At 42.8% G+C, this 24,776-nt stretch overlaps 1 protein-coding gene across 3 annotated transcripts in view; it reads left to right on the top strand.

The window, feature by feature from the left end:
- Nucleotides 1-24,776, top strand: part of SPATA13 (spermatogenesis associated 13) — a 350,174-nt gene that overhangs the window by 34,969 nt on the left and 290,429 nt on the right. For all 3 annotated transcript variants that reach the window (XM_058547860.1, XM_058547859.1, XM_058547862.1), the window contains exon 2: nucleotides 15,826-15,861. In XM_058547860.1, coding sequence (XP_058403843.1) covers nucleotides 15,826-15,861 — 36 coding nt within the window. The remainder of the gene's footprint in view (nucleotides 1-15,825; nucleotides 15,862-24,776) is intronic.

Below are 24,776 nucleotides of genomic sequence, written 5' to 3'. Positions count from 1 at the left end.
GGAATCTCCATACTGTTTTCCATAGTGGCTGCACCAGTTTGCACTCCCACCAGCAGTGTATGAGAGTTCCCTTCTCTCCACATCCTCTCCAACACATGTTGTTTCCTGTCTTGTTAATTATAGCCATTCTGACGGGCGTGAGGTGATATCTCATTGTAGTTTTGATTTGCATTTCCCTGATAGTTAGTGATTTTGAACATCTTTTCATGTGTCTGTTGGCCATCTGTATATCTTCTTTGGAGAAATGTCTGTTCAGGTCTTTTGCCCATTTTTTAATTGGGTTGGTAGCTTTTTTGTGGTTGAGATGCATGAGTTCTTTATATATTTTGGAGATTAAGCCCTTATCAGATGTATGGTTTGCAAATATCTTCTCCCACTTGTTAGGTTGTCTTTTCGTTTTGTTGATGGTTTCCTTTGCTGTGCAGAAGCTTTTTAGTTTGATGTAGTCCCATTTGTTTATTTTTTCTATTGTTTCTCTTGCCCGGTCAGACATGGTGTTTGAAAAGATGTTGCTAAGACCAATGTCGAAGAGCGTACTGCCTATGTTTTCTTCTAGAAGTTTCACAGTTTCAGGTCTTACATTCAAGTCTTTAATCCATTTGGAGTTAATTTTTGTGTATGGTGTAAGGTAAGGGTCTACTTTCACTTTTTTGCATGTGGCTATCCAGTTTTCCCAACACCATTTGTTGAAGAGACTTTCTTTTCCCCATTGTATGTTCTTGGCTCCTTTGTCAAAGATTAGCTGTCCATAGATGTGTGGGTTTATTTCTGGGCTTTCGATTCTATTCCATTGATCTGTGTGTCTGTTTTTGTGCCAGTACCATGTTGTTTTGGTTACTATAGCTTTGTAGTATATTTTGAAATCAGGGAGTGTGATACCTCCAGCTTTGTTCTTTTTTCTCAGGATTCCTTTAGCTATTCGAGGTCTTTTGTTGTTCCATATAAATTTTAGGATTCTTTGTTCTATTTCTGTGAAAAATGTTGTTGGAACTTTGATAGGGATTGCATTGAATCTATAGATGGCTTTAGGAAGTATGGACCTCTTACCTATGTTAATTCTTCCAATCCAAGAGCACGGAATATCTTTCCATTTCTTTGTGTCTTCTTCAATTTCTTTCAGAAATGTTTTATAGTTTTCGGTGTACAGATCTTTCACCTCTTTGGTTAAGTTTATTCCTAGGTATTTTATTCTTTTTGTTGCAATTGTAAGTGGGATGGTATTCTTAATTTCTCTTTCTGCTACTTCGTTGTTAGTGTACAGAAATGCAACTGATTTTTGTATGTTGATTTTGTATCCTGCAACTTTACCATATTCGTTTATTACTTCTAAAAGTTTTCTGGTGGATTCTTTAGGGTTTTCTATATATAAAATCATGTCATCTGCAAATAGTGACAGTTTCACTTCTTCCTTTCCAATTTGGATCCCTTTTATTTCTTTCTCTTGCCTGATTGCTCTGGCTAGGACTTCCAATACTATATTAAATAGGAGTGGTGACAGTGGGCATCCTTGTCTGGTTCCTGTTCTTAGAGGGATAGCTTTCAGTTTTTCACCATTGAGGATGATATTAGCTGTGAGTTTGTCATATATGGTCTTTATTATGTTGAGGTACTTTCCTTCTATACCCATTTTATTCAGAGTTTTTATCATAAATGGATGCTGTATCTTGTCAAATGCTTTCTCTGCATCTATTGAGATGATCATGTGATTTTTATTCTTCATTTTATTAATGTGGTGTATTACGTTGATTGAATTGCGAATGTTAAACCATCCCTGCATACCTGGAATAAATCCCACTTGATCCTGGTGTATAATCTTTTTAACGTATTGTTGTATGCGATTTGCTAGTATTTTGTTGAGGATTTTTGCATCGATGTTCATCAGTGATATTGGCCTGTAATTTTCTTTTTCTGTGTTGTCCTTGTCTGGTCTTGGTATCAGGGTAATGTCGGCTTCATAGAATGAGTTAGGGAGCTTCCCCCCCTCCTCAATTTTTTGGAAGAGTTTGAGAAGGATAGGTATTAAGTCTTCTTTGAATGTTTGGTAGAATTCACCAGGGAAGCCGTCTGGTCCTGGACTTTTATTTTTGGGGAGATTTTTGATTACTGTTTCGATCTCCTTACTGGTGATTGGTCTATTCAAATTCTCTACTTCTTCTTGATCCAGTTTTGGAAGGTTGTATGATTCTAAGAATTTATCCATTTCTTCCAGATTGTCGAATTGGTTGGCATATAGCTTTTCATAGTATTCTTTTATAATCTTTTGTATTTCTGAGGTGCCTGTTGTAACCTCTCCTCCTTCATTTCTGATTTTACTTATTTGTGCCTTCTCTCTTTTTTTCTTGGTGAGTCTAGCTAAAGGTTTGTCAATTTTGTTGATCTTTTCAAAGAACCATCTCTTGGTTTTATTAATTTTTTCTATTGTTTTTTGGGTCTCTATTTCATTTATTTCTGCTCTGATTTTTATTATTTCCCTTCTTCTACTGATTTTGGACTTTGTTTGTTCTTCTTTTTCCAGTTCCTTCAGGTGCATTGTTAGATTATTTATTTGAGATTTTTCTTGTTTGTTGAGATAGGCCTGTATCGCTATAAACTTCCCTCTTAGAACAGCTTTTGCTGTATCCCATAAATTCTGGCCTGTCATATTTTCATTTTCATTTGTCTCCAGGTATTTTTTGATTTCTTCGTTAACCCAGTCGTTGTTCAGTAGCATTTTGTTTAATCTCCATGTATTTGTGGCTTTTCTGATTTTCTTCCTATAGTTGATTTCTAGTTTCATACCGTTGTGGTCAGAAAAGATGCTTGGTATTATTTCAATCTTCTTAAATTTATGGAGACTTGTTTTGTGGCCTAATATGTGATCAATCCTGGAGAATGTTCCATGTGCATTTGAAAAGAACGTGTATTCTTCGGTTTTTGGATGGAATGCTCTGTATATATCTACTAGGTCCATCTGTTCTAGTGTGTCATTTAAGGCCAATGTTTCCTTATTGATCTTCTGTTTGGACGATCTATCCGTTGGTGTAGGTGGAGTGTTAAAGTCCCCTACTATTATTGTGTTAGTGTCTATTTCTGTTTTTATGTCTGTTAATAATTGCTTTATATATTTAGGTGCACCTACATTGGGTGTGTAGATATTTACAAGTGTTATATCCTCTTGTTGGATTGTTCCCTTGATCATTATGTAATGCCCTCCTTTGTCTCTTCTTACAGTTTTTGTTTTAAAGTCTATTTTGTCTGATATGAGTACTGCTACCCCAGCTTTCTTTTCATTGCCATTTGCGTGGAGTATCTTTTTCCATCCCTTCACTTTCAGTTTGTGAGTGTCTTTAGGTCTGAAGTGTGTCTCTTGTATGCAGCATATATATGGGTCTTGTTTTTTTATCCAATCAGCCACCCTATGCCTTTTAATTGGAGCATTTAGTCCATTGCCGTTTAAAGTAGCTATTGATAAATATGTACTTACTGCCATTTTTTAACTTTTTTTTTTCTCAGTGTTTTAGTAGTCCTTCTCTGTTTCTTTCTTCTTCTATACAGAATTGATGGTCCCTTTAGTTTGACCTCTGTCTGAAAGCTGTACTCTTTAACTCCCCTCCTCCCTCCGTTTATGTTTTTGATATCATATCTAACCTCTCTTTTGTGCATTTGTATCCATTACGTTCTTATCATGGAAATAGATAATTTTTCCTATTTGTGGTCTTCTCTTTTCCCCTTAAATTAGTCTCTTTAACATTTCTTGTAGCACTGGTTTCTTGGTGACAAACTCCTTTAATTTTTGCTTGTCTGGGAAAATTTTGATCTCTCCTTCCATTTTGAATGATAACCTTGCTGGGTAGAGTATTCGTGGCTGTAAGTTTTTTCCTTTTAGCACTTTAAATATATCGTGCCATTCTCTTCTAGCCTGTAAGGTTTCTGCTGAGAAGTCAGCTGATAGCCTTATGGGGTTTCCTTTGTATGTAACTTGACATTCTCTTGCGGCTTTTAGGATTCTCTCTTTATCTTTAATTCTGGACATTTTGATTATGATGTGTCTTGGTGTGGGCCTCTTTGGCTTTATCTTGTTTGGGGCTCTCTGTGCTTCCTGTACCTGGATGTCTGTTTCCTTCCTTAGGTTAGGGAAGTTTTCATCTATTATTTCTTGAAATAGATTCTCTGCCCCCTTGTCTCGCTCTACTCCTTCCGGGACACCTATAACACAGATGTTAGTGTGCTTGATGTTGTCCCAGAGGTCCCTTAGACTGTCCTCACTCTTTTTAATTCTTTTCTCTTTTACCTGTTCACCTTGGGTAATTTCTTCTAGTCTTTCGTCCAGCTCACAGATCCGTTCTTCTGTATCCTCTACTCTGCTTTTGAGTCCCTCTAATGAATTTTTCATTTCCAGTATTGTATTCTTCATTTCTGATTGGTTCTTTTTTATATCTTCCATTTCTTTGTTGACATTCTCACTGAGTTCATCTATTCTTCTCCCCAGATCAGTGAGCATCCTTAACACTCTTAGTTTGAACTCTCTGTCGGGTAGGTTGCTCGTTTCTGTTTCACTTAGTTCCTTTTCTGGGGTTTTGTCCTGTTCCCTTACTTGGAATGTATTCTTTTGCCTCCTCATTTTGCCTCTTTCTCTGTGCTTGTGTTTATGTATTAGGTAAGTCAGCTACGTCTCCTGCTCTTGGATAGGTGACCTTATGTAAGTGATGCCTTAGGAGGCCTGCCGTGTGCTTCCCTCAGTTCTCAATGTTCCAGGGGTGACCCCTATGTGGGCTACGTGTGTCCTTCTATTGTGGCCTGTTTGCTCTCCCTGTAGGCACCCAGGGAGGCCGAGTTATGCTCCTGGCCAGCTGTTGTAATGCTCAGCTGCTTGTAGTTGTTGTGGGCCCTTCAGTCTCTTTATCAGGTGTGGGGATCCCCAGCACAGTTGGCTGCAAGTTCTAATACCACATTTGTGTTGCAGTATTTCTTTTAAGTGAGTAGGCCCCCAGCGTAGCAGGTTGTTAGGCTCAGGGCCTTACAATTGCTGTAAGCCTCTAGCCTGTTAGGTCTCTTGTCAGCTCTCTGAGGATTGCAGCTGGGTGGGGCTGGCCTCAGGCACAGGAGCACCCAATTGTTTCAGGCTTTGGAAGGTGGGGCAAACCCCCTATGTGGGTCTTTGAGAAGCACAAGTCTTCTGACAAGCCCTGCCGCCCACAGGTCCACAAACACAGTCAACACAGTCCTGCCCCGTGTGCGCGCTCCAACCTCCCGAAGCGGACCCAGTCTCTCCACGGCCGGAGCCCCACACACTCCACCACCACCCCACACTCTCCACTAGCTCCTTGTGCACACCCTGCCCTGCTAAAGTCGGCTCAGTTGCCAGGCTGCAGAGAATCCAGTCACCTATCTATGCAGGCCCACAAGTTGCCTGAGGGCTTGTTGTTGGGTGGGGCCAGTCTCTAGGGTGGGCTGCCTACCCTGGCTGAGCTAGATTAAATCAGTGCTGTAGCGGGTGGGGCAGACCCTGGGCTAGCAGACCTCAGGGAGAACTCCAATGGAGTCTGTGTCAGCACGCTCACATCAGGCCACAACAATGGCCGCCGCCAATGTCCCAGTCCCTGGAGAGGTCTCACCCCTCACCGAGATGCACTCAGGGCCTATTAGGTGAGTCTCTTTTCACCACAGCACTGTGCACCTTTCTTTCTGGTGATTTTAGCATGCTTTCTGAAACGGGTGAGTTTGCGCATGGGCCCTTTAAGAGCCGGTTTTAGTTTCTTTGTGAACCGGGTTTTCTGGGGGTACTCCTCAATGTTTTAGTAGCAGGCACAGTCAGATATTATGCTGCTGGTCTCGATTGTGCTGGGTCCACAAAATGCCCCCAGCGGGGGCGCTCCCGGCTCAGGGCCCCGTGCCTCCAGGGAGGGTGCATACCTGTGAGCTGCTCCCGGCGGCCGTGCAGCTGGCGGCTTGTAAGGCGGCATTTTTCCTCTCCAGAAGGGCGTCTCTGCCTCTTCTACCTCAGTTAGGATTGTCCGTTGTTGCAGGAGTTCCTCTTATCCAGTTTTCAGTTCTGTCTCAGGGGTAATTTTTCCACGAGTAGTTGTAAATTGGCTGTGTCCACGGGAGGAGATGAGTTCCGAGTCTGCTTACGCCGCCATCTTGACTCGAGCCCCTGCTTTCAATTTAAAAAGCTCTAAGGTTTTCTCAAAGTAAATAATATCCTGAGAATCTTTATTTTAAGAGAACTATGCTTTTTCTGCCTCTCTGGGGAGGAGTTATATGCTAGAAGACAACATCAGCATTTAACTGTAAAGAAATTCTGTTCTTTGGCAGCCTGTATATTGTGCTCGCGTTTCAAAATTGTTTTAATTCTTACATTTTTATAATGTTTAACAAATCTGAATGGATATATGAAACCATGTTCCTAAAAGATATGCACGTGCTTAGAAGCAAGAATCAGGGATCCCTTTAGTTGGAATGGAGACTTGCCCAGCATCTTGGACCAATTAGAGTGCTCACCACGTGCCTAGTAGGGTAGGTCCAGGGCAGGAGCTCCGATTTAAGTATTCGAGATGGCGTATATGCAGATATAAGATGAAAACAATGTTAATGATGCTTGGGGAATATGGAATAGTTGGTGAAAAGGTACAACTACATAGCTGTCTTGCCTGGTGAAAGAATGAAGTCCTGTGTTTTGATCACTCTTGGTGTGGGGATAGGGTTGCAGGATAGGGACAAGATGGCTTTTAGTTGATGAAACTCTTTAGAATAGTCGCTGTGAAGAACAGCTGATGAACGTCATGAAAGGGGTCTAAGGACACAGAATTGAGAAGGGCATTTCCCGAAGAATGCACATTCTGTTCGGCTTGTCAAGAAACCGTACAAGTTGCACCTGAGGCACAACAAGCAGCGGCCTAGGCATTTCTGTCAGTGGAGGAGTGGACTCCTGTTTCTGCACACAGCAGCATAGCTGACACTTTCCCTCCTTAACAAAGACTTCCACTCCCTGACCTTTAGAGTCGACCTTCTAAAATACAGCACGCTATTTCTTGCGTAATTATCACCTGTTCCGATACACAATTACCACGCTCAGACTTGTGTTCTGGATAGAAAACATTCAGAACAGTTGAGCTGGAAGCGGCCGTAGGGCCCTGCTACATTCCTTCGCTTTTCAGTGTGAACCGCCAAGAAAATACAGCAATTTTGTGAGGAACCAACCATAATTCTATAATTAAATGAAAAATTAACAGTGGACATAGTAAGGTATATCTCAGAGGATATAGAGGGGAAGTTTAAATGTTAGCATTCGTTATTTCCTTGTATACAAGTTTTCCTATTCCCAGTGTACCTATGAGCTGTCACCCTCGAGTCTTTAGGAGATCCACTAATTCATCAGCAGGTATATACCAGGCCTTCATAGCATCCTTGAGCCTTGCATAACATTGGGCTTCATTAGATTGAGAATGTGATAGAAAAAAATCTATAAGCAGTATTAAGGAGCAACAGTTTCAGACGACTACATGACAGCATTGTTCCCATTTCATATGCCGTGACACATGAAGGAACTGAAGGAGGCCAGCATGGAGCCCAGCAAACTGAGGGGGAGTTGGGGCGCAACCTGGGGCAGAGGAGCCAGGGAGATGCCGGACCGGCAGGCCCTTGTAGCTCCTGCTGCTGTGCCTGCTAATAACAGCAGCTGTGAGGTCTGGAGCACTCACTCTGTGAGCCGCCAGTCTGCGCGCCCTGCCTGTACCGGCATACTGACTCGTCACCGTCGTCCCATGACTGTGGACTGCTGTGATCCCATTTGACGGCTGAGGAGTGGAGTCTCGGCCAGGCTGGCACCTCAAGTCACGTGGTTCGGCAGAGGTGGAGCCAGGAGGGCCACACGGACACACAGCCCGAGCTCCTCACACTCGTTATTCTGCATTGTCAGCTCCCAGTAAGGATTGTGGGTTTTCTTCTAAGTGGGAAGGGCAGCCTCGAGAATGGTGGTAAGGAAAGGATGCCATTGCTTTGCGATAAACAGAGTGCTGCCTCTGGGAAGATGAGGTGGAGGTGCAGGGTCACCTCGGCTCTCCACTCTCTTTCGTTTTGGACTTGTCTCTCCTTGTATCCACTGCCCCATCCTTACATATCCAGAGCCCACCTTCCTCAAAGGTCCAGTTCAAACAAACGCCAGCTCTTTCTCCAAGCCTTCCGGATTATCTGGCCTAGCAGCAGGGGGTAGACGACTGCCTAGGGGCTCGCGCTCCGGGAGCTGAGGTGTCCGCTGTTTGCCCCGACTCTCCTAGGTTGAGGGGGAGACTGGCAGGTCCATGGAGAGCACGTCGCTCCAGACTTCTTCCCTTTTCAGTCTGTCCCGTCTGCTGAACGAGACAAAGTGTGGTTGCTAAGACACATTTCTTCTCTGGTCAATATCTGTTGTATACCAAGAAGAAATATTCGAATAATCTAAACGCTTAATGATCAGACCTGATTGTGTCTAAATCTCAGGGGAAACTACATCTGCATTAAGTCCTGAAGTTTGTGGGCTGAGGGGCCTTTCTTGCAGTTTTCCTTTATCTGTGGGTGGGTGCATGTGGGAGCGAGTGAGCAGAGCCCGCGGTCACTGCTTGTCCTCGGCCTTGTGTTGCGGAAGCAGGACAGCTCCCAGTGCCTCTATCATTGCTGCCACCACAGAGGTTTGTGCTCCTGGCCCTCCTGCTCCTCTCTCCCAATGGAGGGCTCCCTTGCCCCTCCTGCCCTCCTCCGCTTCCCTGGCGCTCCCCCCTGCTCCCCACGCTCCCTTCCCCCTCCTTCTCCCTTCCCTCTCCCGTACACTCCCTCCTCACACATCCCAGAGTGCTCTTGGTTAAATTGTTCTGCAGCCTCTGTCTATGAAGAAGACTCTTCCTGCCACCAGCTGATAGAGTGACTTCAAGTCCACCACGGAGAGGGAAGAGATGGCAAAAAGACAGCAATGGAAACAGGTGGGTGGAGGCTGCTCTCGAGACAGAACACAGTAGTCATGTCCTCTGGGAACAAACGGGAGCCTAAAAGGCAGCCAGGACGGGAACCCAAGGGAGCCCTCTGCTGCCAGGCCCTGCCAGAGGGCAGCACAGATCCGAGGCAGCACTCTCTCCCCAGCCAGTGCCATGAAGAGCTGACACAGGTAGTTCTGTGGGTCTCAGACGTCACCAACATGGAGGCAAGGACTAGAGGACCATCATCCTCCTGTGGTCTCTTGTCTCTCTTCTCTGGGCCTTGCTGGTCCAGCAGGGCCACCTCCCCCACTGTCCCTTGGTCTTGTGCTCCGCCTGGGAAGCTGTTCCACCTGCGGCGTGAACCATATCTGCTTTTCCTCCCATGATGCCACTTCCCTTCTCCTTCCGTCCTCCTTCCACAGATATTTATTCCAATCCCTCATCTCCTCCCTTTCTTCCTCCATTGGCTGCTTCGCCACAGCCTGGCCAATGTCTCCTACGCCAGTCTCCAGGGGTAGAGTACGCTGGCTTTTCCTATAGAAATTCCCTGAGCCTGAGCTTCCCTCTCCCCCGTGACCACTTCCTTTCTTGTCTCTTTCTGCTTCGTGCTGCTGTGAGGAGTCCAGTTGGCTCACCCCTTTGAGATCTTGATTTTGGTTTCTTCTCTGGACCTGACCGATCCACCTGGCCCGCTCCCTGCAGGGCCGCACTCCACAGGTGGGTTGGGTCAGCTTCAGCCCTAGGCCGGGCCCATGTTTTGGGGGTGCTGCCCCCAACCTAGATCAGCACTCGGGGATCCTGCCTGTCGTGGGGTTGCACATGCAGCTGGCAGACTACACCAGCACACCCAGAAGTGGGCGTAACTCCCGAGCACCTGGTTCTAGGAATTTTTCTTCTCCCCTTTCCTGAGGCAATGCCAGCTTGACTATCCCACTCGGTCACTGCATTTCACAATTGGTCTGGGCCCTGAGATAATAGTCCTGGGGTGGAACCTGGCCTTGCTGCCCCATCCCTGGGGAGCATGGTGACCCAGCTGCCAGTGCTTGAGAGTGTAGCTGCTGGTGAGGACAGAGCCCCAAACCATAGAAGAGTTCTAGGGCCCTCCCACTGCTCTCCGTGCCCAGGCTGGGCGGCACCCTTGAGTTGTAGGGCTGCACGTGCAGCTGGCAGACTATACCAGCACACCAAGTGGCATCAGGAGCCTTAGGTTTGCCAACAAGGGACTGGCCCTGCCTTGCTTTCTTCTTCAGGTGTGGCTGAAAACATGGGGCTCTAACTTCACTGGAGGAGCAGAGCCCACCCACCAAGCCTCTAACATCCCGCCTGGCAGGGAACATAGAGACAGGCGGCCTCTCCTCTGGCCAAGCAGCCATCTATCCAGGCACCTGGTAGCCCTAGCCTGGGTGGCAAGAGGCAGCCAGCCATGCCAACCTCAGGCCCTGGCCTGGGGCAGGGTGGATGGCCTGGAGCTTGAGGGCTGGCCCTTCCTGCACAAGCAGACCTAGGAAGGCCTCAGGGAGGCCACCAGGGGTGAACTGCCAGAGCCTGTGAAGCCCGAAATCTCTCTGAACTCACAGACCTAGAGCTCCCAGACCTAGAGCTCCCAGACCAGGTGGTGTCCCCGGGCTTCTCTGCCCTTCTTCATACACTTGTAGTGATGGTTTTACCGTCCAACTCCTCCTGCACCCCAGACTGTGAAATCACAGGGACAGGACCTGGTCTTGCCTCCTGTTGCATCTGTAAATAAAACTTGGTAGTGGACTCACTGAGAGGGTAAAGGCATTGGGCATCCTACAGTGATTGCTTGTGGCCATCGCCTCTGACAGTGCCCTCGGTTCCACCTGTTCTCAGAACGGGGACAAGATATGTACAAACAAGCTTAACTCCCACCGATCCTGAGGACCTACTTTTTCCTTCACCTTGTGAGTCCTTCAAGTCTCATTTCTCTTTAACTTTCCTTTTTCCAAAAAAAAGCTTTGAAAGAGTAATCCACACCCACTACTTCCATTCCTTACCACCCACTTGCTCCCTGGTTCCCTATAAGCTGAGTTTTTCTCCACTTTTTTTGCCCTAAAAACTACTCTCACGAATTCAACAGAGTTAGGAACGTCACATGCACCTTTTTTTTTTTTTTGTGAGGAAGATCAGCCCTGAGCTAACATCCATGCTAATCCTCCCCTTTTTGCTGAGGAAGACCGGCTCTGAGGTAACATTTATTGCCAATCCTCCTCCTCCTTTTTTTTTTCCCCAAAGCCCTCGTAGATAGTTGTACATCATAGTTGCACATCCTTCTAGTTGCTGTATGTGGGACGCGGCCTCAGCATGGCCGGAGAAGCGGTGCGTTGGTGCGCGCCCGGGATCCGAAACCTGGGCCGCCAGTAGCGGAGCACGCGTACTTAACCGCTAAGCCACGGGGCCGGCCCCCACATGCACCTTTTTATTTAATCCTCGAATGACCCCCATGAGACACATCTGCATATTGTCACGTCCATTTCACAGATGAGGAAATCAAAGGTCGGCCTAGTTAAATAATATATGAAGTTACTCAGCACAAATAATGGAATGCAGGCCTGTCTGCCTACAGAATCTAAGTTTTTAGCCACTACCCTAACCCTGGATGCAGTGCTCCAGTGTGTTCAAGAGACAACCCGCCAAGCCCTGGCTACATGAAGGGTGGTGCGTTAGTTTGCTAGGGCTGCCGTAACAAAGTACAGTACCACAAACTGAGGGCTTAAACCACAGATATTGAGGGTCTCACAATTCTGGAAGCTGGAATCCCAAGATCAAGATGTCGGCAGGGCTGTGCTCCCTCTGAAGGCACTAGGGAAGGATCTGTTCCAGGCCTCTCTCCTAGCTTCTGATGGCATGACTCCAGTCTTCACGTGGCATCCTCCATGTGTGCATGTCTGTGTCCAAGTTACCCCTTTTTGTAAGGACATAAATCATACCGGATTAGGGCCTACTCTAATGACCTCATCTGAACCAATTACATCTGCACTGACCCTATTCCCAATAAGGTCACATTCTGAGCTACTGGGGTTTAGGACTCCAACATATGAATTTGGGGCGAGGGGGACACGGTTCAACCAATAACAGGTGGTCCATGGACGGTCCATAAGCAGCAGCATAGGTGTCCCCTGGGAGCCCCTCCCCAGATGTAACGAACCAGAATTTGCATTTGAACAAAATGCCCAGGTGATTCCAACACACATTAAGGTGTGAGAAGCGCTGGTCTACAGCACTTCTGGAAAGAAGTGTGGCAGCACGAAGCAAGAGTCTCAGGATGATCATAATTCGTGAATTTCACTTAGGATAGAAATAGTTTTAAGTATGGACAAAACCAATGCATATGAAGATGTTTATTCCCAGTTATTCCATTGAAATAAAATATTTCTATGTAGTAAACATTCCTTTCAACCATTTTTAGCTGGAAAATTGTTCTATTTCAGGTGATGTATGAGTTAAAGATGCTCTTGGGGGAAATAGTTCCTGAAATCGAAATAGTTGACTTATAAACAAATTTCTGGAACACGTATTTGTAAATTTGGGGACTATAACAAATGAATCATTGGACTAAAGAGTTAACCAAGGAATAATAATTTGTTTAGTGCGATAATGGCGTTATGACTAAGTAAGAAAATGTCCCCGTTTTTTGAGAGAACATTGAATGATTTGGGGTGAAATGGTGTGATGACTGGGATTTGCTTTTTAAAAATCCAGCAAAATGAAAATAAATGGCATGAGTGTAGCAAAATGGTGGTGGCTGTTGAGGCAAGGTGATGAGTTCAGAGGTTCCCTGATCTCTACTTTTAAGTATATTTAGAAATTTTTACTGTAAAAAACTTTTAAAATATAATCATATGAAGTATTAAAAAATTAACTTTCTCCTGGGTGTTCTCTTGACTTTCATGTCTCCTTGTCAGTTATTTTGGTCAAAGATTATTTAACAGCCTGTTTACCTGTTTCCTCGGTTTCTTAGTTTGTAACAAAATCCCTGAAAGTTTATTATTGTTATTTAACGGCCTCCTTTAAACAGAGGATGGTGTGGTCAGTGTGGGACTGATGAAAGGAAACAGGTGCTTTAAATGTTCATTAAAGCTGTAATTCACACACCCTGTTGTAGCCTCATGCCATCCTCCCTTTCTGGTTATAGTTTCCAAGGAATTGTCTCGTTTGGGGTTAGCTTCCTTTTTTGGCACTTTATGGATTTTTATGGTAATAGCAGTGTTTTCTTGACAGAATAAGGTCTGTCATATCTAGACGATGACCTATATGAGTCTTAACAAGACAGGCCTTGGAAAAAAAAATCTTCAAAGACCAGAGCTTACTCCAAAATAGACACATGGAGTTATTTAATGTTTCTTTTTAAAGCCTTATCAACTTACCTCTCACTGAGAGGTACTAGATGGACTGTACAATTTAAGAAAACTCTCTCTTCAAAGTACACATCAATTAAAACTAAATTTCAGGGATAACCCTACCTCCAAGCTCATTTCTTTCCCTGAAAGCCCTTCTCCACGCGCAGGTGATTTATCAACAGCACAAATGTGACCGTGTGACAGACGGGTGTCGTCCTTCAGGGTGTGCTCTCAGCTCCTAAGCGAGTCATCCAAATTCTGTCTACGTCTTCAGCTTTGCTTCTTGCCCCTCCCTGCTTCTCATGTTTCTCGTCAGAGTTAATTTACAGTTCTCCCCAGCCGCCTCCCAAAACAGCAGCAGCAGCAGCACAAAAACCGCCTCCCCCTCCCGCACCCTGAGTCCTTCCTCTCTGCCCCACTCAGGCTGTCCCCCCGGGGCCAGGACAACCCTCGCAGGGGCCCCTGCTTTCAGGACGGCTTTTCTGAGCACCTTCCCTGGAGCGAGAACCTCAGCTGGCAAACCTTCTGGAGTCCCTGTCATGACAAAACCTAAATAACTAAAACAAAGCTAATTATGCTTAGAGAGAACTTCATATCCAGAGATATTTTCTTTACCATAAAGCCGAAGACATTGTTTACTTTCCTGCACCTTCCTAAGTGCTGTCTTCACTCTTCCCTTGGGAAGACGGAGTTAATGCTGCTCCATCCTCTGATGTCACCGGTCCCCTGGCTCTACAGTGATGTGGAGGGCACATGGTGTGTGTGTTGGGGGTGGTGAGCCACAGTGGCAAGTGTCTTAGCTCTGAGGCCCACAGTAAGACGGCGAGAACCCCAGTCCAAGCCTGTCCATGCCCTGTCAGGATTTGGGGTGCTTTGTGCATTTTCCTCAGACACTCTTGCAGTCCGTCAGCTCTTGGTCTTGGTTTGTGGCTTTATTCTGCTCTGCTCCTGGGCGGTTCCTCCTGATTAGGCGGGTTGAGGCCAGGGTAACTTGGAATCTGTTTCTGCCACAAGTAGCACTCCTTCTCCCTCTTTGACACGGCCCGGGTTCCTCCGAGGGGCAGTAGCTGCCCTCCCTGTGGCCAGGAGGGCTGTTTCCCAGTGGAGTCACAGTTCTTATCGAGATCCAAACGTGCATGCTTCCCATTTATGACAGTACCCTGGATGTTGCACCAGTTTTATTTAACTAACTTCCGACTTTCTTGAGTTCTTATTAGAAGAACTGGGAACATCGATCCTTCCGCAGCTGGGTGGGAAAGGGATACAAACTACATCCACAATGTTGGGCTCAAAATTGCCCTTTTCTGCCCACAACCAAGCAAGGTCATTGGGTTGACCTTGAGCACCACTGACTGCACCCAGGCTCACATTCCCAGGGACCTGAGCATAGTCTATGAGGCTGAGCACCCTCCACCCTCCCCTCTTCCCCCTTGCTCACAGGCCTCATGAACTGTTGTGTCTCTAGTATTGTATCTCCAGTATTCTCTCTTCCAGAAGTTTTATTGTGTCCTTGTTCAGAGAGAAGCCTGTAAGACACTCCAGGATGCACAATATGCCACAGTTCCAGCAACAGGGTGGCAGTTCTGCCTCCACCCAGCCTGGCCCTCTAGCATGTAACACAGACGTAAATTCCATGGGTGCAGGGAATCTGGCCTCGTTCATGCCTGTGTTGTTGCCACCTAGGCCCATTGGCAGCATTCAATAAATACATGGTAAGGTGGTGAACGAAAGAATGAATAGGTAGACAGATGCCCACCTAGATGGTATAATGAACATTAAATATTAGCATCATCCTAACTAAGAAGTGGCAGGCAGCTTCTGTGGAGGTGTGCTTCCCGAAGGTAAGGAAAGGCGGTGAGCCTCAGGGTGGAACAAGGCTGTATGGACTTTCTGGGTAGAGGGCCAAGCAGTGAACCAGGGAGAGAGTTTAATAAAGTAAGTATAAAATATCTAAAAATATCTGTAAAGGAGAAAGGATTCCTGAGAATTGGTCCAATTTTTAGCCACAGAGAGCAAATCCCCAAAATAATGACATATATTTATATATGTTTACAGTGTGCTGGGCACTGCTCTAAGCTCTCTACATACATTAACTCCCCTAATTCTCACAACAATTCTTTGTTGTTAGCCCAGGAGAGAAATTAAATGACTGCCTGGGTCATGGAGCACGAATGGTGCACTGGGATTTGAGCCTGGGTGGTCTGGCTTTAGAGCCCATGCGCCGAACCAGAGTTCAACGGATGTGAAACCCAGGGCTTAGAGTTATAAATACACAGCCAGAACCATGGGGCTGGTGCGTGATCCAAATATGTTGGGTAGAAAGCATCATTTTCTCAGTGCTGTTAAAATCTGCTATTAAGGCCATGTGAGATATGTGTGTGTGTGCATACATATGTACACATACACATATGTACATATATATTTATTTATTTAATATATTTTCTTCAGGTCAGATAGAGCTCTGACATTCCAATTTAACTTCAAATTGCCTGTTTTTACACATCTGTGCACTAACACCACCTCTTTTTCTTCCTCTCCAGAACTTGTCCTCAAGAGTTCCCAGTGCCCCAAACCTGGTAAGAACCGCTTCGTGTCCTTGTGCCCTCTCTCACCCCCTCTCTCCTGTAAGTCATACTTAGATTCGCAGACTGACAGCTTCACAGTTTTCTTACCTTCCAAAATAGACTTTCTGTTAGGCCTCTTTGGGTGACATCTTCCTTTTTGAAGTTAGACCTCCACTTACCATAATTTTAGGTCATAAATGAAATTCATTAAGCTGCAGTATTGCCACTAAATATTCTGCTATTGTGGCCAATCCGAGTTTGTAGGCAAACTTGGGAATGATTTTATTTTGGAAACGTGCAAATTAGTCACCCCACACCAATGGAGAACCAGGCATGAGATTTTTACCTTTTTAAGATATTTTATTGTGATAAAAACCTGGGAGTGTTTTTGTTTTTTGTTTTTTTTTTTGTGAGGAAGACTAGCCCTGAGCTAACATCTGTTGCCAATCCTCCTCTTTTCACCGAGGAAGATTGGCCCTGGGCTAACATCGTGCCCATCTTCCTCTACTTTATATGGGATGCCACCACAGCATGGCTTGACAAGCGGTGCGTCGGTGTGCGCCCAGGATTGGAAACCGTGAACCCCTGGCCGCTGAGGTGGAGCGAGTGCACTTAACCGCTGCGCCACCGGGCCAGCTCGGCCCGGGTTTTTTTGGTTTTTATTGGATGAATATAAGCTTAGAGTTTAACACATTTTAATATACATATATATGACATATTTATGTCCTGTTATAAATTTATTATATTACTAACCACTTCACAGTTGTAAGGCCAAAATGTCTTTTCTGATGGACAGATAGAAATGTTGCAAAAGATCATGTTTGTCATCTTAGCATCATTTATAGCCATGATTTACCTATTGTGCCTAACTAAAGACTAACATGTAAAGAATCCAAGGAAGGCCATTTAGGTATTGAGTGAAATATCATTTTGTATTCCTTATTCTCCAACTAAAGTGGATGGCCCCTATGGAAAGCTTCAACTGAGCTAGACAATGCAAAATTTAGAAAATTCAACTTGAGATTACATTTACGTGTCAGAAACCCAAAGAGGTCTATCCGTTAATAGTCACCAATGACAAGTGAGGCCCATTGTATTAGCTGGGCGATCCACTGGCTTGTTTGAAGTTCAAGCGGAGGATTACTCACTGATTTGGTGCACCGTTGACCTTACCTGACGTTGACATTCATATGCCATTTACCATCGACCTGAAACAAAGAGACTATTTTTCCTATATTTTGCTTACTTGACACATTTTTTTGAATTTTTAACTATTTGTATTTGTTTGTGAAAAAATTACATAATGGCATTTAGATTCCAAAGTTTTGCATATTATGTGAATGGATTATCACATATCTTTATATCTTACTTCAAAATCATATAGTGTACACTCAGATGAAAAGAAATTAAGAGAAACTATTAAAAACTTACTTGGTCTGTTTTATAATGTTTTCAACATTTAGGATGAAGGAGAATACTGAGGCATCCCTGAATGGGTGCATTTCAATTATTATTACAATTTGGGTGATATCAGGGAAAGTGAGTGTGTTTCTTAAGAAGGAGCCCCGAAGTTCCATGATTTTTATTTATGAAAGAGGAAAGCAGTATGTGTTTTTATAAACAGTATGTATTTTATACTGTCTAGTCACTAGGAATTTACAGTACTAGAGCTAGTTACAATTTCTACATGTTTCTTGTTGCTTTGTTTTGCTTTTTGGTAAACTCATTATTAAAAATCTCTTATCTAGCAATAATTTATGTGTATTATGAACATTTTTCGATGTCACATGCTAAACAGTTATCGAACTTATCAAAGAGTATATTCTTTTTTTTCTCTTGTGCATCCTTTACAATTAGAATAAATATTATTAATGAAAATGCTTCTCTGAGGTCAGATCTTATTTAAAAATGTAACTATGGTGGGGGAAATTCTATAGAACCGTTCTCAAAAATTATGATGTTTGGAAATAATTGTTGGAATCCTAGGCAGCTTAGAGGTTCTGTGCAACAACGGGGACACAAGGGGAGAGAAGCATTCGTGCGTGTGCAGGAAAGGTTTCTATTAAATAGACTTCATTTTTTCAAAGGAGGTCGAGTTAGCAGCCACAAGTATAGATTTCAGTGTTGCCCCTCTTTCTTCTCATCCTCTCTGGAGCTGTGAGGACTGGTGGGGGTTCAGAGCCCCTCCCCTTTCTCCCTGGAGTCCTTCTATAGAGTGTCTGGCCCGCTGGAGCTCTTTGCCCCACGTCAGAATTCAGACCTTTACCTTGATTGAAGTGTAAGCCCTCCCTGTGATGGGCTGACTCCAGCTGCTCCCTGAGGAAGCCCGCCTCAGAGCAGGAGACCCACCAACAGCCAGAACGACCTCCTTCAGACGGCTTTTCCCTGTTGGCATAACCCCCGACCACAGGCATGGTGACTAGAGGATTTGGACTTCATTAAGAGCTGTACTTCTGGGTTTAATGTTCTGGAATTTTACTTAGTTCCTTGTTTTAAATTGTTCCACTTCAAACTTGAGCATTTGATTGTATAGTCAGAATGCTTGAGTTTTTAATTTATCTGTAATTGATATTGTCCCAAATTATGAAAAAAATGAAAATATAGTGCTATATTTTGTCACTAAGTTCCCAGATATATTCAGTCTCATGCACTGAAAAAGTATATGTGACTTTTCAAAAACTTGCTTTTTAACCTTAATCAAATATTTTATTAATACTTAAAGTATATTAATATTTTTTAAAAGAAGGTTTGCTGTCATTTGAGATGGAAACCATTGACCTAAATTTCAAATAACTGCTTGTATTTATTCTTCGTATAAAAATGACACTTTTGTGCCAAATGAAATTTATCACTCAGTGGTAATTGATTCATAACCTCAAAACTGAAATTGATTGAGAATTACTTCAAATTTAAGTTCTAAAAATAAGTTGAAATAGTCTTGACTGTTAACTCTCAGCAAGCCCAATTTCCCTCAGAGACCACAAGAGGGCACTATTGAATCTTAAACTAAATGTATTTAAAATTCAACAAATCTTTGAGGAAACCATTCAGATAATCTGGCCTATAAAATGTAATGCAATGTAATAAGCCATAGCATAGTTTTTGTTCCTATTAAAACAAAAGTTAAGCATAAAATTAATAGGTACTGCAGTTAAATTCAATGAATGCTTTTGAGTGCATATTATTTACAAGGCACTTTCTTCTAAAAGGGGGTATAAAGATGAATAATTCAAGTGGTTCATAAACGTGTGTATGTACACTTGCATTACAAAGTAAAACATAATTTGCAAGAACCGTAAGAAAGAAACAACATACTATGGAGTTTCAAAAGGGAGAGACGACGTTGGGCAGGAGGAGGAGATGGCACTTGGGAATGGACGTGGAGGACTTCCGGGAGTGTGACAAACGGAGATGGGGACGGACATATTCTGAGTGCAGAGCACAACACAAGTAAAGGAAATTTGGAGAACCTGAAGAATCCGGTTTGCTTGGAGCACAGGTTGTATAAAGGTGATGAAGAGAATATTAGGCAGAAAAGGTAGGTCAGGCAGCCCTGCGATCCCATATAAATGCCAGAGGACTTATTTGTAGCTAATTGCTTTGAATGTCAAGGTGTGACTTAATGAACCCTTAGCCTGCACTTGCAGAAGCCTGAGTGGGAGGCATATCCTTTACTGTCTATGGTTTCCTCTATTTCCGCTGGTAGGTTTGGGCCTCAAACCCACAGAACACCCAAGCAGTGTTTAGGTCAGTGGGGCTCGATTTAGATAAAATGCTATAGTGTTCACTGTTTATTAGGCATTATTCACCAAATATCTTTTGAGCACATACCAGGTGTAAGTTCTTAGAAAATCTTAATATTTCTTAATTATGGTATTCTGAACATGATGAAGCATTTGGAAAATTTTCAAAAATGGTTGCAAGTGATCTTTTTTAAAATGATTGTTAGATGCTTTTATTACATTTTATTACTACTTCTTAGAGTACTTGAGGTAACTTTAAAAATCCAAAATAAGAATTTTTTCAGAGCTGAAACAAAACAGAAACTATCTACAGGAAGTGGGTTGGATTTAGCTCTTAGGTTTTCTGGCAGCCGGCGCTAGGTGGGCGGCACCGTGGGCCACGTTGTTTTCATTTGATGAATACATCTGCAGAATCAGAAGTTTGTCTGGAATTAAACTCAAGCAAAAATTTATGGTGTAGGCTCTCATATAAAAAGAACACTGAAGAACATGCTGGACAATAACTTCAATTATTTTTTTAAAAAAACACAGAGAGGTTGTTCAAACCTACTTGAGTCCTCTATAAAGGTAGACATTAAATTAAGGAATAGCTCAGGAAATTCATTTCTCTGGAGGGTAGAGATAGCATGATCTTGATGCTTGCTTTTTGATTATCTAATTTAGAGAGAAAATTAGGGAATAATGAGAGATGTTTCATAATGTGATAGGTAGAATACGGCCCCTCCCCAAGATGTCCATGTTCTAATTCCTAGAACCTGTGAATACATTACTTTTTACGGCAAAGAGGAGTTAAGGGCGCTCATCAGCTGATCCTAAAACAAGGAGATGATCCTAGATTACCCTGTGGGCCCAGTGAAATCACAGTGTCCTTCGAAGTGGAAGAGAGAGCAGAAGAGTAGGTCAGAGTGATGTGATGTGAGAAGGACTTGATCTGACATTGCTGGCTCTGCAGGTGGAGGAGGGGCCACGAGCCAAGAATGCGGGCAGCCTCTAAGAGCTGGAGGAGGTGGTGAAATGGGTTCTCCCCTAGAGGCTCCAGAGAAGAATGCAGCCTGCTGACACCTTGATTTTAGCCCAGGAAGACCCATGTTCGACTTTTTACCTACAGAACTGTAGGTAATAAATCTGTGTTTTCAAGCCACTAAGTTTGTGGTAATTGGTTACAGCAGCAATGGGAAACTGATATACATAGGCTTTCTCTAATATCACAGTCAGTTCTTAATAAAATCCCCTGATTGTCTGTAATGCAGATAGATATTCCATGTTGTTGATATACGTGAGCTGTGAGCTTCAGTTACTAGAATTGAGTGGATCAAAATTGGCAATGTGCTGGAGAGGCTTGTCAATCATATGCTGTGGAAGTTGATGAATCAGAGTTGAGTTCTCATTCAGAAGAATCCATTTCAGGGGCCAGCTGGTGGCAAAGTGGTTAAATTAGTGCACTCCACTTCCGCAGCCGGGGTTCGCAGGTCAGATCCCGGGCGCAGACTTATACGCCGCTCATCAAGCCATGCTGTGCCGACATCCCATATACAAAAATACAGGAAGATGAGCACAGATGTTAGCTCAGCAACAATCTTCCTCAAGTAAAAGGAGGAAGATTGGCAACAGATGTTAGCTCAGGGCCAATCTTCCTCACCCAAAAAAAAAAGAAGAATCCATTTCAGCACAGACATTTGTAGAAGGGTGGCTAAGGGAGAGTGAGTAGACAGACCTTGGGCTGGACTTCAGCCAGGAATCTATGACAGGCTGACCCATTTGTTACCCTAAGATTCTTCAAACTATAGGACTTTGAGTGAAAGATGAAATCTGGAGATTTCTAGACCTTGGTAGGTATTTAAATATTTATTGAATGAATGGATGGATGAATGAATGAGGAGAATGAAGGGATAAAGATGAATCAGGAGCTACTGGCTAAAGAAGAAAGACCCCTTCACGCTCTTGGGCTCTGGCAGTGACAGACCAGCCACACATATGAGTGGGGTCCTATCTGGAAGGTGTTAGAGACCCAATCCCCCTGAGTCTCATGCCACTAGAGATCTTATGGTGGCCACAGGGCACAGTTCTCCAGAACAGCGGACATAGCAACTGTTATTCCTGTTATTCCTGGGCATTGAACGCTTATTAGGTGCCACAGAGTAAGTTCTTTATAAACGTTTTTCATGTTTTAATAAATAGTTGGTAACACAAAAGAATATGTTTTATATGTGTGTGTGTGTGTCTGTTATGATGCATATTAATAAAGTGAGCATCTGGATCCCCCCCCATACATCTTAAGAAATAAAACATTATAAATATCTGAAGTTCCCTGCATGTTACTCCATGATTGCACACCTCTGTCTTCTCTTAAAAGGTAGTCATTATTCGGAATATTGTTTTTAATTCTCTTGCTTTTCGTTATTGTTTTACCACAAATGTATATGTCCCTAAATGATGTATTTTTATTTTTGCTTATTTTTAAAAATTTTATTAAAATGGTATCATAGTTTATGCATTCTCCTTCTAATTGCTTTTTATTAACCATACTGATGCTTGAGGTTATGGTGTATCCATTTTCTCTGCTCTAAAGTATTTCATTGTACTTATATCTAAAATGTATGTACAGTCATGTGTCACTTAATGATGGGGACACGTTCTGAGAAATGTGTCATTAGGCGATTTTGTCATTGTGCGAACATCGTAGAGTGTACTTAACACAAACCTAGATGGTACAGCCTACTACATACCTAGACTACATGGTACTAATCTTATGGGACCACAATCGTATATGTAGTTCATCATTGACTGAAACATCGTTATGTGGTGCATGACTGTGTATGTATCTATATGCTCCTGCGGATGAACATTTGAGTCATTTCCAGTCTTCACTTTTGCAGACATGCTTCTATGAACATTCTGTATAGGTCTCCCAGAATCCATGTACAAATTTCTTTAGGGCGTACATTTAGGAGTTGCTGGATCATAGTGGAGTTATATATTCAGCTTTAGAAATAGTCCTAAACTCTTTTCCAAAGTAGTTGTACCAATTTATACTTAAAACCAGTGGTAGATACAACTTCCCTTTGCTCTAAATCCTTACCAGAATTCGACATTCTCGTTTTTCACATTTCTGCAATTTGGTGGATATAAAATGGTATCTCCTTATGATTTGAATTTTCCTTTTTGTGACTTCTAATGAAGTTAAGCATCTTTCAAATAATTATTAGCCATTCACATTTCTTTTCAATAAAATATCAGATCATATATTTTGGTTTCTTTTTTGAATTGGCTTGCTTGTTTTTCATATATTTTGGATACTAATTCTTTGTGGGTTATATAGGTTCCAAATATCTTCTCCCCAGTGTGTGACTCAACATTTCACCTGTTTTTGTAGTATCTTGATGAAGTTCTTCGTGTATTCAATCTTTTTCCTTTTATGATTAATGCTCCCTGTGAGTTAAGAAATCCTTTCCCATCCCAAAGTCAAGTCATATAGTCTCCTATTTTTCTTCTAAAAGTTTGAAGTTTTGTGCCTTTCACATTAAGGGCACATGAATTATTACTTGTTTTTGGTGTGAGTGGGGGAGGGAGGCATGAGGTTACATAGAGATCCTCTCCTATCTTCGAGGTCTGTTTCATTACTAGTTATTTACTGTTTTTCTGTTCTCTGATCAAGTTTGGGTAAGATAGAATTATTTGAACCTTTAGTGTTTGGTAAAATTGTTTATAAAAGTGGGTATAGAAATTGGTTACAAAACAGCTTTTTCTGTTATAGGAAGATTTTAAAGGACTGATTTACTTTCTTTAATTGTTTCTTCTTAAGTCAATTTTCTATTATTTTTTCTAGGAATATTTGCCTTTTTTTTTTTCTTTCTTTTTTTTTGCTGAAGAAGAGTTGCCCTGAACTAACATCTGTGCCCATCTTCTTCTATTTTGTATGTGGGTCACCGTCACAGCATGGCCACCGATGAGTGGTATAGGTCCGCACTCAGGATCCGAACCTGTGAACCCGGGCCAAACTTAACCACTAGGCCACAGGACCGGTCCAAGAAATATTTGCATTTTTTTGTGTTTTCAAATATACAGCCAGAAAGTTGATTATAGTATAGTCTTATCTTCTAGATCTGTGTCATATGGCTGTCATGTTGCTTTTCATTCCTCATAGTTTTTTGTTTTGCCTTTTTTCCTTGATTAATCTTGCTAGAGATTTATTCATCTTATTAATATTTTCAAAGAATCAACTTTTGACTTTGTTATTCCTCTATTGTATCTTTGTTTTCAATTTCATTAATTTTAACTCTTATCTTTATTATTTCCTTTCTTCTACATTCTTGGATTTGTTGGGTTGCTTTTTTCTACCTGTCTGTTAATGCTTAGTTTATTAGTATTCACTTCTTCTTTTCTTTTTTTCTTTTTGTAAGGAAGATCAGCCCTGAGCTAACATCCTTGCTAATCCTCCTCTTTTTGCTGAGGAAGACTGGCTCTGAGCTAACATCTATTGCCAATCCTCCTCCTTTTTTTTTTCCCCAAAGCCCCAGTAGCTAGTTGTATGTCATAGTTGCACATCCTTCTAGTTGCTGTATGTGGGATGCTGCCTCAGCATGGTCGGAGAAGTGGTGCGTTGGTGCGCACCCGGGATCTGAACCCGGGCCACCAGTAGCGGAGCGCACGCACTTAACTGCTAAGCCACAGGGCCGGCCCTCAGTTCTTCTTTTCTAATGTAAGCAATCGAGCCTCTTTCTGGCCATGTGACCTTGGTCAGGTAACTTAACTTCTCTGTGCCTTAGTTCACATCCTTAAAATGGAGGCAATGACAGTATCATAGGGTTGTTGTGAAGATTACATGTTAATATGTAAGGAACTTAGAATAATACCTGGTGCTGCGGAAACATCAGGCAAGCGCTCTTCCCTGCCTTCTTTCTCTTCCTCCTCCTCCTCTTCTCAGACGTCGTCTTAAACATCATGTAGCTATTTAACACCATAAACTTGGATTAAAAGTGCTTTTGGCATAAATCAGTTCTAGTTGTTTCTAATTTCTAATATATTTTTTCTTTGATCCGTGATTTACGTTTTTATAATTTCCAAACATATAGGAGAGGGTTTTTTTAAGTTATTTGAAAAATTGATTTATTATTTAATTATATGTGGTCAAAAAACATAGTCTATTTGATATCTGTTTTTCAAAATTTGTGACACTTGATTTAT

Source organism: Diceros bicornis, chromosome 9 (genome assembly GCF_020826845.1).
Source record: "Diceros bicornis minor isolate mBicDic1 chromosome 9, mDicBic1.mat.cur, whole genome shotgun sequence".
Classification (NCBI taxonomy): domain Eukaryota; kingdom Metazoa; phylum Chordata; class Mammalia; order Perissodactyla; family Rhinocerotidae; genus Diceros; species Diceros bicornis.
This window is presented reverse-complemented; position numbering and strand designations above follow the sequence as displayed.